The 18,554-nt window shown below is 40.2% G+C and overlaps 1 protein-coding gene across 1 annotated transcript in view; it reads right to left on the bottom strand.

Annotated features, from left to right (window-relative positions):
- Nucleotides 1–568: 568 nt before the first annotated feature.
- Nucleotides 569–18,554, bottom strand: part of LOC149299923 (integrin beta-like protein 1) — an 87,635-nt gene continuing 69,649 nt past the window's right edge. Inside the window, exons 8-11 of the mRNA XM_089485947.1 lie at nucleotides 10,736–10,852; nucleotides 9,539–9,685; nucleotides 1,598–1,711; nucleotides 569–660 (exon numbers count right to left, since the gene is read on the bottom strand). Of these exons, the coding sequence (XP_089342073.1) occupies nucleotides 569–660; nucleotides 1,598–1,711; nucleotides 9,539–9,685; nucleotides 10,736–10,852 (470 nt within the window). The remainder of the gene's footprint in view (nucleotides 661–1,597; nucleotides 1,712–9,538; nucleotides 9,686–10,735; nucleotides 10,853–18,554) is intronic.

The raw sequence follows: 18,554 nt of genomic DNA, 5'->3' as shown, positions 1-18,554 counted from the left end.
CCGTGTGTTATCATTTTAATACAGTAAAATATTTCAGACTACCTTTTGTTAAATTCACCTTGGCCGTTATCCAAACTCCCCCTCCTTTTTTATGTTCTGCATATGAAGAAGGGGAGATGAAGTACATGTTGGGATATGCGATCTCATCAACAGAAGAGACAGAAACTGTTATTTTACCGAAATAATTATATCCTAAAAATTGTAATATGTTGTGTTCAAATGTTAACAGCATAAAGACATGGGTGGTTTTACATGCTCTACGGAGTGATTTTTAGGGCAAAATTAATGCAGTAAGATGGAAATGATAGCTTAGTGAATACACATTTTGGATGGCTACCTTAAGCAGCTAAGTTGTAATATCCTGACCACCATTGAGGTTAAGCGAAAAAAGCGTGTCCTTTTGCTACATTGTCAATGACTGCACATATGAGCAGTTCATTTTAGATAATAATAGTCTTATAATCAGTTATTGGCAGTTATTATACTCCATTCTTATTTACATTCTCTGGCAGCCTATAGTAAAAAATGAAAGAAAGTCTTTAAACATTATTTTCTTCTTCTGTTGCCTTTAAGGATATTCACTTCCGAGCCATATTTCACAGGCATTTCCGTTCCATCCTTCCCAGCACTCACAGTTCCCACAGTTACATATCCCATTGCCTGCAACAAATTGAATAGGGGGTTTAATTATCACAGTCAAAATGTTCAGCGTCAAATGCTTTATTAAAAAGTAGCAGGTCATAATCAAAGCCCTATAACTGGACACTTAAATATTCTCTTCTTCTTTGTGTGGAGCACTTTGCATTTGATTTAGCAACCGGTGGAAATATAGACTTTCAAGCGTCTAATAGCATCTTTTCAGCTGTGCTTTTAGCAAAGTGCTGCACGCTGTAATCATGTTGTCTCCTTTCTCGCAAGTATTATAGTGCGGATACAGTGCTATACTTATCTGTGCCCAGTGCACCTGAACATTGGTGTTAACCCCTTCTACTGATACACCCATGCCTTACATAGATCATACTAAGCGATGTACTTCATCTTATTTATCTCATCATGGAAAAAAAATCCCAACCTAAGGGGTATTTCAATATATGACCAGCCATATACTGAATAACCCATTGCTTTGATAAGAAGACTTGGAGAACTCATCACAGAAAATTGATGTTAACCTTGTTAACCTTGTTAGTGCTTTAATCTGTAAAATAAGTTTTTTAGAAGCAGAAAGCACACAGCTTCCATTACAAGAGAACCTATAATATGCCCTACTGCATAATGCAAACCTAAGGGTGGACTTCTCATTATTCCTCCATCAAAAGCTTTTTTTTTTTAAATAGTGACCATAGTAACAATTTTCCCTCGTGTTTACATCTGTGAAAAACGTTAAAAATATTTTTCCCAGGTCGAAAAAAATAAAATAATAATCCCTATAATCCAACATAATGCCCCATAGTCGATATAGTATAGCAATCACAGTAGGTGGGACGAGGATAGCTGAATCTTGACGTCTTGGTAACATGTAGAATCTAGAAACTATAGAACAATACAGTACGAGCTGTTTTTGTTTCCTGAACACACTTTTTAAAAATTTTTTAATTACCTGTGCAAATAAGGCCATCATGTTTATCGCATTCTCTGTCGTCACATTCACAGAATTCCCCGGAAACATACCAATCCTGGGCTGAACAGATACACTTTCCACAGTGACAAGAACCTAAAAACATTATTAAATTGAATTGCAGAATAAATCCAAACAGTTTTTTCCCCCCACAATTATTTCTTCTTTTGAAGCATTTAAATCTGTGAATCAAAACAAGCAACAACAGAAGAGGATGTCTGTTTTGTTAAGTACAGAAATGATAAAAATATTCATGATTTTATAAAGGGATCCTCTTCTCATTTATATTCACAAGGTGTAATATGTTGCAGACAGGAAACATATCACTGATTGCTGGTCTGTTCTGATGAAGTTGGGTTTTTCCTTCATCATACCCCCAACAGAGCAGGTTTTATGATTGTGAGCATATCGCTTCCCAACGAGGCGTGACCATGCATGCAATTTACGGTACCAAGCACACCTGCTGTTACATTTTTTTGCTGCCATTTAAGTACTCTCTGAAAAGTACATCTAAAAGCAAGTTAAAATAGTCTCACAAGGAGAGTCTGTTCAACACAGTAAACCTGGTATCTCACTTAACTAACTTCTGAACAAGGAAACAATATGTTGATTAAGCAGATTTATTCAAACAAGGAACTCCGGGTATGACCCAGAGTCTCTAGGTGAAATACTACTTACATGGGTCTCTGAGCCAGTTTCTTCTTTCTCTGGACAGAGGAGCTGTGTGTGGTCATGCGTACCAACCTAAGGCTGTCCGGGTTTACCTTTGCCCCTACACACAGTTAAGGTCACCCTACACATGTACATCTGCCTCCTTTTAATTATCTTGGGTTGGTAAGTAGACTAATGCTCCACTCCTTCTCCAAATAAAAATACCCATACCAGAATTTAATTACATGACCTCTTTTTTAGACAAATTTGCCTTTATTCAAAAAGCAAAAACTGAAATGACCTTAAATACAGATTTTAGTGTACAAATTAGACTTGTGCATTCGTCTTCGGGCGAACATGGAAACGAACACGAAGAGTGCGTTTTCGTGTTCGTTCCGAAGACACGCCGAAGAGAAGACGGCGGCGGTAAAACGTAGGCGAAGACGAAGACACACACCACGAAGATCTTTGTGATTGTCTTCATCTTCGTCTACCATTCCCCCCCCCTCTTCTAACTTACCTTGTCTTCGCGGCAATTCCCGGAAGTGGAAATCCGCAGGTTCGTCGTCACGGGTTACAGGGCAGTGCGAATGAGCCTATTGGTCGCCTACAGGGACCTCCTCTGGCATCAACCAATTGGTTGATGCCAGAGGAAGACCCTGCAGGTGACCAATAGGCTCACTCGCACGGTCTTTGTAACCCCTGACAGCGAACCTATGGATTTCCGCTCCCATTAACCCCTTCGATGCTGCGTTATCTAACACAGCATCGAAGGGGTTAACGGGAGCGGAAATCCATAGGTTAAAGGGCCGTGCAAGCGACCAATAGGCTCACTTGCACGGCCCCTTAACCCTTTAACATTTAACTAATTGAACAGGGAGGGAGACCAGTGGCATCGGCAGGGTAAGTTGCAGCATTGAGGTTTTAAAACCCCAATGCTGCAACTTACCCTGCAGATGCCACTGGTCTCCCTTCCTGTTCAATTAGTTAAATGTCCGTACGAGCGACTTTATTGGTCGCTCGTACGGACATTTAACCCGGCACAGACTTACTAATTGAACAGGGAGGGAGACCAGTGGGATGTGCCGGGTAAGTTGCAGCATTGGGGTTTTAAAAGTCTGCACGAGCGACCAACAGAGTGGCTCGTGCAGACTTTTAAAACCCCAATGCTGCAACTTACCCGGCACATCCCACTGGTCTCCCTGTTCTATCAGTTAAATGTCCATACGAACGACTTTATTGGTCGCTCGTACGGACATTTAACTGATAGACCAGGGAGACCAGTGGGATGTGCCGGGTAAGTTGCAGCACCAGGAGCCTAAGTCTGTACGAGCGACCAACAGAGTCGCTCGTACAGACTTTTAAAATCCCAATGCTGCAACTTACCCTGCAGATCCCACTGGTCTCCCTATTCTATCAGTTAATAAATGATAGAACAGGGAGACCAGCGGGATCTGCCGAACAATTACGGCACCAGGAGTTTAACAGTCTGTACGAGCGACCCTATTGGTCGCCAGCAGGGGGCTCGTCTGCCATCAACCAATGGCAGACGAGCCCCCTGCTGACGACCAATAGAGTTGCTCATACGGACATTTAAACTCCTGGCGCCAGAGCGGCTTTAACCCCGTATTAACCCCTTAACCGGGGAAAACGAAGAAAACCCGAACACTAAGAATGTCCGCGAATATTCGCCCGAAGAGAAGACAGGACCAGGCGAATATTCACGGAATTTTTTTTTGCCGAAGACGAGCACGAAGACGAACACGAAGAGCCCCCTGGTGCCCAAGTCTAGTACAAATGTACTGTGCATGTTTGTGTGGTGGAAGCCATGTGCCTTTTACATTTTACATGGCATCTAGGCCTAGATTGCTTAATGGGAAATCTGGCACAGCCAATACAGAATAAAGAATATTTTTTTAATGCCAATATCTAAGTTATAAAATGAACACACCCAACACTGTATGTTGCTAGTTGTTTTTTGGATTGTTTTTTTGCCTGTGGTTTACTGTCTACAGAGAAAGCCGAGGTTAAGCTGGCTATTTGCTTAATGTGTGGACAATGACTTCATGGTCTGTTATAACTGTGATTCCTAAAGTGTACCAGAAATCATGTATTGGTCAGAGGCTTATATGCGTTCCCACAATTCACGCACAGCTAGTTTATTTTCATGTTATTTTTGTTCTGCTTCAGTTTGCTTTCTTACATTTGGAATTATGAGACTCCGGACACTTTGCTGTGAACATACTGAAGTTTAAGATGTGTACTTTTCTTATCATTTATGTCATCAACTGTTTGTTCCCTGTTAGCGTCTGCTGCTTGGCAGATATGCACAGCTTTATTTCAGATTAAATCATCTTCTCACAAGCATCACTCCTCCAGCAATTGTCAAGTAGATCTAAATTTAGTTTGCCCCTCAGCCACACTCTTTGTTATTTCCAAAACATAAACATAAATACATACATGAAAGATAATCTCAGTAAAGAATTAATACAGCATTGGCTTTGGAAACATTCTTCTTTATATTCTGTAAATTACTTAAGAAAAGACAACATGGAAATCCTGTAGAGTTGGTTCCCAATTATCATTACTTATTCGGAGATTAACCGAATATAATATGAATTATACTTAACAAGTAAAAGGAGGACTTGTTGATAGATGGTATCAAAGCCATAATATCATATGTATAGCTTGAATAAGCCCTAAACTAGGGGCGTCCAAGTTTTTTCTACAGTGGGCCACTTCATCAGAATTGTATACGTGCGCGGGCCGCACTCATTGTTCACTGTGAGAAAATATGGCCTTTAATAACATATGCAGATTAAAATAAATTAAATGACACAAAACCTTTACTTTTCCTCTCACTGATTTCTGGGCCTAGAAAGTTTTGTGACTACAAATGCAGGATTCTGTATAAGTAAAAATAAAATAGTTCTATTTTAGGGATGCAGTAAAATGAAAATTCTGGACCAAAACCGAAAATTCAGGGTTCACTTAGCCGAAACTGAAAGTGAGCCCCCAAACACTTTTAATAAGAGTAAGTTACACACCAAAATTGTACAAAAAAATTATATATTATGATTGTTAACCGCAATCTCAGGCATACCCAGATTCCAGCATGTACTGGTTGGCTGGGCATTGTATTTTTTGTCCAATTTTAGTAAAATAATAATTTTACTTTTTTAATAAAAAGTAACACACCACAATTGGACAAAAAAAATTCAACAATATGACTTGGCATGATAGGAGTGTGATTGCTAACAGCAAACACACTCTTTTTCTACCCAGCCAACCAGTAAATGCTGGAACCTAGGCATGATGGGACTGTGATTGCTGTTAGCAGATTGCTGTTAGCTGTTAGCAATCACACTCCTATCATCCCAAGTCAGCCAGTACATGCTGGTACAGGGTGGCTGTAAGTGCAGACCCCATACTGCTGGCACCATCAATACAAAAGGGGACAGCTAGCCAGGTTTCAGCATGTACTGGCTGACTTGGCATGATAGGAGTGGGATTGTTAACAGCAATCATAGTCCCATCATGCCTAGGTTCCAGCACTTACACATCCATGCTATCACACACACATAAATTCATTCATTCACAGATTCATTCCCTCAATCAGGCATACTCATTCAAACACCCTCCCCCACCCCCTTACCTGCACTACAGCTCTCTCAATGCCGATCACAGACTTCAGCAGGGGGCGCGGCCTCCTTTGTTCTCCCCACAGAGGAGGCAGGACTGAAGCAGAGAATAGTCCCTCCCACAAGTAAGCAGCAGGGCTCTTGTGATCCTGGCTGCCGATCTCACGCGGGCTGCACCTCGAGGTCCCGCAGGCCACATTTGGCCCGCGGGCCGCATGTTGGATGCCCCTGCCCTAAACATTGAATATACAACCCTAAACACTGAATATGTAACATATTGGCATATACCGTGATGCGATTCCTTCTGCATTAAACTAAAATAAGTGAGTGTGTATAGAGGAGCAACACTTATAAAATTGATTTGGGTGGGGGAGGGAAGTCACCGGGAGCCATGTTAACAGTTGCATAGATAATGTGGGAGGTTAAACGGGTCATTTTATTGTCCCTGACACCTCACTGTAGAAGAATGCGTATTACTCTGTGAGTACTTTAATATGCATTCTTCCAAAATGAAAAGAAAAATGTTATTTCCATGACCCAGAAGTTTAAGTCCTGCTGCAGCAACTGCCCTTCTCCTCTGGGACATGACATTTCTTGAAGTCAATGGCAGTGCATTGGCACCCACAGTGTACCCCTAGCCAGTCCTGGAGCTGACAAGAGGCGAGTATGTAATGTGCGCTGAGATGTGTTTGGCCGAACATATCTCCTTCATGGCATTTAGCTGGGAGAAGGGGCAAATGGGGGGATTCTGCAGAATTTCCCCATGTGTTGGCAAAGCTGGCAGCATGAAAATGTAAAAGCACTATACAGCTATCACATGAATTACAGTGCATATGGTTGGCTGGGTGTGCATAAATGTACCTACTTTCTCATTAGCAACACATCTTGTTAACAGATAGTCAGAGAAACCCCTAGAAGGAACCCTACATTCCCAATCAACCCAATGGACAATATATCTAAACCTTGGCTAAATAGTGCAGGACTTATTAAAACCTTGAACGCCTTAGTTATAAGGGTGCCTGTTGCTGGCCTTAGTGCCCCCCTGACATCTGTTTTTGTTTCAATGATTTCAGTGACACATAAATCAGTATGAACATCTGTTGTTGTTAGATAGATAGTTGCCCTTGAGGAAGTACTGGATGAACTACAAAACATGTAGGGTTTTTGTTATTTTATTAATTTCTGTACAAGTGGAGTGAGATTCTATAGTATTCTTTCAGTTTCCAGCGCTGTTGGCAAAAGAAAACTATTTTGGAATTATGTGTTACTGTTTTCATTGATGCTTGTGCTTTTGACTCTGTATGCATAAAATTGATTGCCCTTACTATGCCAGTGGCGGTATGTCTTTACAATCCCTACCCAGGTGATTTTATAGACTGTATCAAAGGCTGAAGGCTGAAGAAAATAATAACAACAGAGGAAAGCGTGCTTTATTTGTTTGAAGATTTGAATATTCGGAGAGATCATCTGTTTGCTTGAGTCTTTATGCTCCTTCACAGAATGTTTTATTGAACAAGTTTTTTTTAATCAATTTACTTTTATATTTATTTAAATTTCATTACTTAGAAGTGGGTTTCACTAATGTTGTATACCCTGGATAACAATCTATATGCACAACCAGGGGCACCATGAGGGCAGGGTACAGGAATAGCTTGGTCCCGACTGTATGTCTTGAAGAGTAGATTGGCAGCAGCGTAACAGCTTGCAGAGAGTCTGAGCTGCATGGGATACAGAACCAACCGGGGTAAAGGGGGGACTACCTGCCTAATATTGTGTAGGCCCCTCCTTTGCCGCCAAAACAGCCCTGACCTGTCGAGACATGGCAGCATATCATCTAAGTCCTGTCAGTTGCGAGGTAGGGGGCTCCATGGATCGGACTTGTTTGTCTAGCACATCCCATAGTTGCTCGATTGGATTCATTTTTAAACCATTTTTACTTTGTGGCAGGGCGCATTATCCTGCTGAAAGAAGCCAATGCCATCAGGGAATACTGTGTCCAAGGATGTACATGGTCTGCAACAAGGTTTCCCAGCACAACATTGCCCAAAGCATCACACTGCCTCCGCCTGCCTGCCTTCTTCCCATAGTGCAGGATGGTGCCACGTGTTCTCCAGGTAAGTGACACACACGCACCCGGCCATCCATGTGGTGTAAAAGAAAACGTGATTCATCAGACCAAGCCATCTTCTTCCATTACTCTGTGGTCCAGTTCTTTGGTAGGTAGTGATCACTCCAGATCACAAGAGCTGCAGTTTTGGAGATGCTCTGACCCAGTCATCTAGCCATCACAATTTGTCCCTAGTCAAGGTGGCTCAGATCCTTACGCTTTCCCATTTTTCCTGCTTCAACTTTGAGGGTGAAATGTTCACTTGCTGCCTAATATATCCCATCCACTGATAGGTACCATGATAACAAGATTATCAGTGTTATTCACTTCACTTGTCAGTGGTCATAATGTTATGACTGATTAGTGTACTGTTGTGTTAAAGTCAGTGTGTGTGTGTGCATGGGGTGTGTCTGTTATTGTATGGCGTTAGAGTGTGTAAGTGTATGTTAGTGTATAGGGTTAACAATGACTATATGTGTATAAGTATTTGGTGTTAGCATGTGTGTGTTGGTGTCAAGCTTATGATGCTGGATTGGCAGATGTGAGCCTAGGGTTAGTGGCCTGGGAGAGACAGAGGAAGAGCGGGAGAAGCAAGTATGTTATTGTACTGTAGTAGAGTCAGGGGGTATTAAAGCGAGTTTGTATTAGTATGTATGCATGTTAGTTATAGAGGCCCTGAAGACATACTTCACTCAGGCACCACTAACCCTATGCATGTCCCTTATCTCATAAGGTGTGCTTATGGGAGGGTTTTAAGGGGGCATTATAGGTGCAGTAATGGGTGGGACAATAAGGGGCCCAGGCGTTAAGCCTGTACAGGGCCCCAAACTATCTGATGGCAGCGTTGTGCACAAACATATTTGAATACTATTTTAAGAGGGGGGCAGTTGGTGTTTATTGGCTTTTGATTATGCCTTCCTATACCACCACTCTTCTCTCCTTCTCATGAAGCTTTGAAATGGACACATCTGTATAAGAATTATGTATGCAGGCAACACTTAATTCTTAATTAATTTGCAGATTACAGAATATGTTACTAGTAAAATAAAACATTGTTTACAACTGTTTAAAGGGACACTTCAGCCACCATATGCATCTAAATTCATATGATAGCTGAGTGTCGTCATATATCTTTCCTTTTTAGTGAATCCAAATGCAGTGATGGATTCAGTACCTACCAGCTCCTTGGCTTGTAGGAGCACTTTCTTGCCAGCGACTGGCTGCTTTAAGCCCTTCTAAGTATACAATAGCATTAATCCCATTACTCTTAAAAAGTAAACCAAGTTTTTGTACTACATAGCAGAATTGTGTGGTGTGTATATGGCAAATATAATTTTTATATAAATCAGAATATTTCCTAAATGTCTGGTCACTGTGCAAATTAAAGCTTCCAGTCTCCAACTGAAGGTACACAAAATGGTACAATTTGATCAGGAAATTAACAGCTGCCTTTAAAATATTATGTAACAAGAAAAAAAAAAAGATTTGGCATTACAGAAACTGGAGGATCTGTGTGAAAATTACCTTTTCCAGAACATAATACACCGTCAGCTGATTCACACAGGCTCTTGCTTTCCTCTTCTGTCATATTACATTTCCTTGCATGTTGGCAAAGTTTCCCAAACCATCCATCCTCACAAATGCATCGACCACAAGAGCAGGTGCCATGTCCTAAAAACAAATTAGATGATGGCCAGGAATCAAATTGTGTTATTTTAAGTACAGCACATCCTGCTAAAATATTAGGTACACATCATAAACATCCAAGCAATTGTTACAGTTATATCCTTTACTCAGATTCCTTGGCATGAGCATAAAACAAAACGAAAAACAAAAAACGAACAGGACTACAGTACAGGACTACAGAATAGTACATTTGTAACTATTGAACAAATTATATTTGGGTAGTTTCTCTTAAATTATTTAAACAAGCATCAGATACCTAAAAATCCCCCACATGTTTTTTTTATTTGCATATGAAGCTTCACAAATACATCTTAACCTCTGAGTGTTGGAGTAGTGTGTGATTCTTTATCTCTTGCTTTGTTATGTGTTGTACACCTCCCTTGAACTCCTTGAGTGGCTTTCATAAATGTTGTTTCAAATGACATAACCACTAAAATTTAATGTAGAAACTGAGAGTAGGTGCATGTTATCATATTTTGTTTGTATACTGTGTATACTGTGGGAACAGTGTATCCTATTTCTACTCACTCCAAATATGTATGGAACATTATACACACATAACAAAACTAATTCTAGATTTTGAAAGTTAGGTCAGTGATGTACTTATGATATCATAGGCATGGCCTAAGGCAGTGTCCCCAGCTGTAGACCTACCTTGCAGGGGTTCTTCCTTGTGTTACATGCTTTCTGCATACTGTACGGGAAGATGGCCTCATACCCTGGCACTCCATCTGAGAAAGGCATGCAGCTCAAGCTAGAGATACTATTGAGGTCTGTGTCGGCAAACGCAGACCTTAGTGTGTTTGTTGTCTAATTACAAGGAGATTTGCTCCCTTGTGCCTAAAGAGGTATATTGTTTTAGCACTAATCAATATACCATCCATCAGTGGTGAGTTAATCATGTTGAATTTATGTACAGTAATATTTCATATTGTGAAGTCATATCAAAATACAAAAAGATACTTTAAAAAGGCTTGAAAAAAAAATCTGATGTTTCCAGACACTGCTTACATCAGATGCCTGGAAAATCCTCACCTCCACAGACAGTGCCCTCCAGATCTTCACACTGTCGATCATCACACTCACAGTTTTTTCCATATACCCTGTTGTCTCCTGGAGGGAAACATGTGCACACACCGCATTCACATTTCCCTGCAACAAAAAAACACAGTGTTCAAGTTTTATTTCTTATCATGCAAGGGGAGGAAACATTCACAAATTTGTATTCTCATGAGAAAAAATAAAAATAGGCAGATGTATTATCTGTAGTTGCTCATGGAAGATTAACTCTTGGCAGTATATGTTCCAAAACTCCCAAGCTGCTTGCCCTCAATGTAATATATCGAAAAATTCTAGTATGCATTCTAGCAGGTCTTTCAAGCCATCTGATTCTACAGTTACATCGTACATTAATGCCTTCCAGTTCCATTAAATTGAAATGTGTTCAGGGCATCTGATTTTATAGATTTGCAGGTGCTTTGCCATTTGTAGCTTGTTAAGAAGTCTCTTTCCGGTAAATATCACAGCAGTCATGAGTTACAAGACTATTAGATGATGTCAAGCAACACATGAAGAAGCAACAAAATTAAAAGACACATCTATTTAGATAGATTATGGTATTGCTTAACAGCCTTATTCTTCATTGTTTCTGAAATATTGTGTTTAATATACGCACTACTGCTGCATTACAGTAGGCCACCAGGGCTCATTATATTACTTTCTCTCTCACACGCCTTCGCATCCTGTCCTCATTTATCAAATTACGGAGAGGAACGGGATGGCAAAATTAACAATATTATTTCTTATCTCCAACCCTAAATTCCAACAAGTGGTATAACAAAAAATGCCAGATTCCCCCTGCAAGACTTACGATGAGGGCCCCAAACTCATCCCCCTCAAGCTCCTCTCTTAAAGTGCTGCTTCACGGCTGTCTGAAACACAGGCCACATGCACTTACACTAATGCACAGGGTCACGCAGGGCCGGCCCAAGACATAATGCCGCCCCCCCATTATCTACCCTTCCTCTGCCGCCCCCCCCCATTATCTCTCCCTCCCTATTATCTACCCTTCATCTCCCTTCCTCCCTATTATCTACCCTATCCCCCCCCTTTGTACTTACCTTTCAGCAGTCCTGCGGCGAGTCTCCCTGCTCGGTCTCGGTGCTGGCTTGTAATGCTGAGCGCCGGAAATGACGTCATCTTCCGGCGCTCAGCATTACAAGCCGGCACCAAGACCGAGCTAGAGGGCTCGCAGAGGGGAGAGAGGGGCGCCGAGCGGGTACTGACAACTTGGTAAGCGAAAACCACTTGGCGCCCTCTCTCTCTTCCGCTTTAAAAAAAAAAAGGGCTTGGGGCGGCAAAGTGTCCCCTTCAGAAGTGCCGCCTGGAGCAATTGCCCCACTCTGCTCCATGGTAGGGCCGGCCGTGGGGTCACGTGACTTTAGATAACCTGTGTGCCAGCACACATGTTCATTGGGTAGCCCATTAAGCTTCATGGGTTGCCTGCACCCTGCAGCACTTTAAAACTGATTAAAAAGAGCAAAGTATTCTGGCAGCTGGATGAATGAAACACTCATGGGGAGAGGATTGGTGTTACCAGGACTGGGGACCCATGTCACACTAGTGTTTCCAGTTTAATTTGATAAGAACCTCTCCCTCCATTTTAACTGGCCCTCAATGTAATTCATAAGAATGCAGAATGGCCTCATTCTGTCTCATACAAATCCAGTGCTCTTTTGACTTTGGTATGTGGTAAGGTTGTTTTGAAGGCAAACATAAAAATATGCTGTCAGATTATCTCTCCAGAGTACTAACTAAATTGGTAAGTGTCTTTTACAATTCATTGTTGTTGTCTAGTCCAATAAATAATATTAAAAAAGCAATGACAAATTTGAAAATGACAAACTCTCTCTGCCTTATATTTTACCCTACATTACAATTATGGCTGGCCTCTTGGAGTACTTCCACAAAAGAACAGTCACAGCACGCACGATGTGGACAGCCTCTCCCCCGTTTCTCCAATCGGGGAGAGGGTCTGAATGGGGGCGCTGCCCTTTTGCAGAAGTACCTGCATAATGATACCAGGGAGAGATGGACAAAGAAAGAAGACAGGAGACAAACGAACAAGAAGAGGCAAGGTAAGAAGCAGAACTGTGGAAAAGGGACATGGAAGTGGTCGGTGGAGAAGCAAGGAGACATTGAGAGATAGCGTGAGAGACAGTGGATACGAGTGTGAGAGAGGATGAATAAATGAGAGAGCTTGAGTGAGTGACAAGCTTAGTTGGCTGTTCGAAAGTGCTGCGGATCTGAGGTCTGAATAAAAGACCACCTCGATTATAAGACGAGGTTATTTTTCAGATAATTCTTTCTGAAAAAGAACCTCCTCTTATGTTGATATGCCTGGGCTGACTGCCATTCAAACTGAGGGATATTTCAAGTATTCTGTTATTTTCATCTATGAACACCATAAATCAGTTTATTGAGTATATTGAAAAGCTAATGTGGCAGTATGTGAAAGTCACAGGGCATAGTATCACTTGGAGCTCCTCTGTTACTATAACAGTCTTATATATCAAAACAGTAAATAAACAATTTTTATTTTATTTTTAACATATACTATCTGTAAAACAATTTAAAAAATATCACGTTTCTCTGCAAGGTTTTAATCTTAGTTCTGTTTATCACCAGTGAAGTGAAACAAGCCATGTGAAATACTTAATGTGTAAAAAAAAAATGGCATGCATATATTGACACATTTTATGTTTAATTATTCATGAGTGCACCACAAGCCTTGATTTCTAGCATGATGAATAGAAATATGTATCAGTGTTAATATGCTGTATTTTATCCTTTGCTGAAGGTTAACACATTGTAAACAGTGCAGGTCAAGAGGATATGCAGTGACAGAAACAGAAATACTATATTTATGGAGTATTGAAGGAATGTAAAAGAGGACCAAGGACCAAATAAGGTCTTTACAGCAACAGGCCAAACCGTTTACATGTACCACCATGTTAACTGTTAAAATATAATCCAGGAGCCAATTAAAGACTATTCCTGCTTCAACTATGTATCATACTGAGTAATTGTTTACTAATGCCCATATAATAAGAATTATTTTTTTATATATCAAATCAACCATTTTTACAAAATGTATATAATAATTGAACTTATGTTATTTGTGTATGTAACAAGAAAGGCTACTAGGACTTGTGTGTGCATTGAAACCTTGCTCTAATACAATATTGTGAATTTATAAGATATAACTACCACCCCCAAAATAAACTACCCCATTGATTTTTTTAAATCCTTGATATGTGTCCATGCCACAGTTTGAAACATCTTCTGAGATTCATATAATCTGGCAGTTTATTGCTTAGATAATAGCTTGGAGGGTATTGAAAGCTGTGAACCAACTCTGATAGAATGAGGTCATTATGATTTACTGTATGCAGTTATGTGCAATTATTTGAGGGCAATTATAATTAAACAACCCACATGGCTGGAAATATATTTATAAATCAAGCAGAAGCAAGCTAGATAACTAGAGATGTACTTGTTTGTTGGTTGCATGCATCGATAATGCACAACTCTTTTCACATGTGACCACCAAAATATTTCAGGCCCAAATAACTAATGTATGATGCAATCTTTAACACATGTACAATTGTCCTATCATTTATTTAAATGCTGCCTTACACCTGAACATGCTTAAAAAAGACAACATGCTACACCATAATTCATTTTAAGAACAAACATAAGATAATATAAACCTTCCTTTATAAAGCTAAAAGTTTACATCATTTTAATACTAATAATGAACTCGTTTTCTGTTTGGTTTTTTTGTAGCTGCCAAGCATGATCTTTTAACCCCTTAAGCACCGGGCGTTGTTTTAACACTTTGTGATGCTCGTGTTTAGTGTACCCACACAAGTTATATATTGTTTTCTTCAGATCATATCATCTAATTTCCTTTAAAAATAATAATAAAATATGGTGAAAATTTTTTTAAAAGCACTTTGTCTCACTTTTATTTGATAATGTTTTTACTCATCTACAAAAGCTAATGAAAAAACCTGCTAAATAGATTCTACTATTTGTTCTGAGTTTAGAAATATCCAATATTTTTATTTTTTTGTTGTTGCCAGTTTTAGGGTAATAAGTACAAGAAGCGTTTTAAAATCTGGTCATTCTGCCCCCATGTGCTATTTGGGACATCTTTGAAGCGGCTATGTGCTATTTGGGAGATCTTTGAATGCACTAATTCTACTACCAGTCTTTGTGAAGGTTTGTAGTTGTCATTTTTGGGTTTAGTTTTTAACACACATTGTATTTCAGTTATGAATTTATAGCTCCTAGTATATGTCACTGTCAAACAACACCTTAATATGTGTTCAGAAACATCCCCTGAGTACAGTTATATAACCCATGCATGGGTTTGTCGGGTTGTTTGGGGCGCTAAAAGGCCACATTTGGGAGGAGTGCATTTTTCCTAATAGAATTTTACCTTCTGGTCATCCTGCCCAATGTTCTATTTGGGACATCTTTGATCCAGGCCAATTTAATTTACCCAATCAAACCATATTTTTTTGAAAACTAGACATCCCAGGGTATTTCAGATGATGGTATTTTAGGTATGAATTTACATCCCTTGGTATATTTCACTGACAAACAACACCACAATATGTGTGTACAGTGACACCACCCATGCATGGGTTTTTGGTGTTTGTGGGCTAAAGGGCCGCATATGGGAGGGGTGCTTTTTTTCATTTTGACATCTGGCCAATCTGCGCTTATGCCCTACTTGGGACATCTTTCAACCCTGCCAATTCCATTTACCCCATCAAACCATACATTTTTTAAACGATACATCCCATGGGTATTTGAAATGCTAGTATTTCAAATCTTTCCATGCCAGTTTTAATTGCCACATTGATCAACATTGTTGATCGCCTCCTAAGCACTTTTAAATCAGGCTTTCGCCGCCTTACAGCTTATGGCGGACGTTGATGCCCCTGGGAGGAGCCACATGGGCCTCTGCTGCAGTTTTCGATGTTGCTGAATGCCTGACATCAAGGCATTACAGCAACACCGTTTAAGGGTTGTTTCATACCATGTCGTGCTGCTGTATATGAACAGAAAATTATTAATTAAAAATCTTATATGACACCTAACTAGATTTTAGAACAAAAATGTTTTAAGTATAGGAAGTATAAAGAAGAGAACCAAAATTGTGAGGACGAGTATAAGGGAGTCCGGTATGCAGGAACAGGTAGACTTGGCTTAATAACTGATTATCAGGAAGCACCGTTTAGGCAATCGTGCCCGAAATTCAGGAAGCACTGTTTAGGCAATCGTGCCCGAAATTCAGGAAGCACTGTTTAGGCAATCGTGCCCGAAATTCAGGAAGCACTGTTTAGGCAGTCGTGCCCAAAAGTCAGGAAACAAGCCGAAGTCAAGGGCACCAGAAAAGTAGCAAAGTCCGTTAACAAGCCGTGGTCAGGGTCTCCAGAGAAGTAGCAGAATCCGTTAAACAAGCCAGGATAATAATCAGAATATAGAAACTCACGAAACAGCAGCCGAAAATACATCAAGCAACGAGCAGTAGCGAAGATGGAGTTTTAAATGTTCCCGGCGATGACGTCATCATGCGCGCGCGCGGCCCCCTCCTTCCTGAAGCAGCGAAAGAGGGGGCAGAGCTAGCGCGCAGGCCGGCCAGATCAGCGTGGACGCGGCAGGGGACCGACCCGTGGGTACTCGGGTGAGTGGCTGCGGGTCGGGTTCTGACAAAAATAAAACAATGGGAAAGGCACCCATGGATCAAATGTTATACTTCTCCAGGATTATATGATATATAATATTTGATTTATAATATTAAAGTAAAACACTTGTTATGCCAGCTATGTACAGGGGTGTAACTACAATCCACAGCACCCCACTGCGAAAACTGTCCCGGGGCCCCCCTCACAGTGCCAGCTTTGCCCCCAAAAGCTTGTCAGTTCCCTCAAACTGCTTGTTTGTGCCTTCTCTGCCACCAAGCAGCCTACCTGTGTCCCTGCCCACATCACTTACCTTACTCGTCCTCCGCGCTGTCTGCAGACTGCTTCAGCATGTAGTAAAGTTGATGTGATTGGAGAGCTCTGTGCCACTAGTTGCAGTGTTACCCACAGCTTTAAAGGGGCGGGCAAGTGGGACAAGTGTTCGCAGGAGTTGCCCAGGCCCCCTAGTGTGGCAGGCCTGGTCGCAGTTGTGACCCCTGGGACCATGGTTGTTACATCCTTGCCTATGTAGCAAACCACTGTAAGCACACTTTATTTGCCACTTGTGTGGCTTTCAGCAGTGGCTGGTAGTCCCAATAGGGGTAAACAAATGTTTCCCGCAGTGTGAATCAGCTGGAATAACAATTACACACATATATATATATATATATATATATATATGTACACATACATACATACAATGATAATGACTTAAACCATATTTTAACAAACTAGGTCTAAATATATTTGACATTAAACTTTACTAACCCCTGAGGAGATCGAGCAATAGATGTAGGACAAAAAAGATCAATTGCTTTCCAAAGATCAGAGAAAAAAAATGAGATGCTATTTTGTTTCCTGTGACATTGTTAAATCTGTACTTGGATTTCAGCACATGGTTTTTCCAGTAAGTTTTACATTATATGATGTTTGACCATGAAATTAATTTGGTGGTACAATGCATCATACCGTTATATGTTTGATTTTAAGTTTCCAATTTCCTGTATTGAATAAATGATGTTAAAATAGCTCAGTATTACAGGATATAAGAATACTAAGTGGAAAAAAACAAATGTTCACCAAAGCATACTATTAAATCAATGTTAAATTGATGCATTTATGATGATGAACATGATTCAGTCGTGGTTCTTAATGTTAATTATAAGGTATTTCAGGAGTGTCACAATTGTCATTTTTCTATATACCTATTAAATCTAAGGTTAATAAAATACATTTATAGATAAAATAGCCCAAATGTTCAACCAAAAACAGAGTGTAAACCTTGCCTATAATAGTGGTGTCAGGCCATGCTGCCATCAACTACTCCCATCTAACTCCTTACAAAAAGCTCCTGCTGCTTCCTATTTCTCAGAAAAGTTAAATACAAGAAATATATTTCTAAAGTGGTATGAACAGCTCTCAACACCACAGGGCAGAACCGGAGGTACCTGCTAAGGTAGCCATCTTATACCTGCAAAAAAAACCTCAGCCTCATATAAGGGCACAAGTACGCGATTATCACAACATTGTTGTGATCTTTGTGAACTTTGGGATCCCAGGGGGATCCCAAAGTCTTGGGAGGCAGATAGATGACTTATTTTTTTATGATTATATAAGTGTCACCTAATGACTTAAAGGTATAGTTGCTTCTAGGTGATACAGACTAGGTGTAGTTTGCTTTCACAGATTGATGCAACACTGCTTAGAGCAAAAAAGGTTTAACTGTAAGTCTGGTTTCTTTGATTTTTTTCCCTTCGGGGACAGTTCTAATGGACCACAACTGAATATCTGTCAGTCAAGGATCTTTTGAATGGTCCCATGTTCCCGTTCCATTTGTCAGTGTGTCTTTTCAAGCAAGTGTGTCTTTTTAAGCAAGTCTGAGTTGTTAGAGAATAAATATAAGGAAAATTGATCTTATCATTTCTCCACTAAATATACAGAGGATGTTAGATTTACTTGTTAATTAATATATAAATATATAATGAGTTTGTGTACAGTGAGGAAAATGAAAAATATATGGAATAGCCGTATAGCTATCCTTAACAAAAGACATGACCAAGGTCCATGTAGGATTTGAGACCTTAAAAGGTAGACAA

Source organism: Sceloporus occidentalis, unplaced genomic scaffold, assembly GCF_023333645.1.
Source record: "Sceloporus occidentalis isolate IW3139 unplaced genomic scaffold, rSceOcc1.0.p SCAF_27, whole genome shotgun sequence".
Taxonomy (NCBI): Eukaryota; Metazoa; Chordata; class Lepidosauria; order Squamata; family Phrynosomatidae; genus Sceloporus; species Sceloporus occidentalis.
This window is presented reverse-complemented; position numbering and strand designations above follow the sequence as displayed.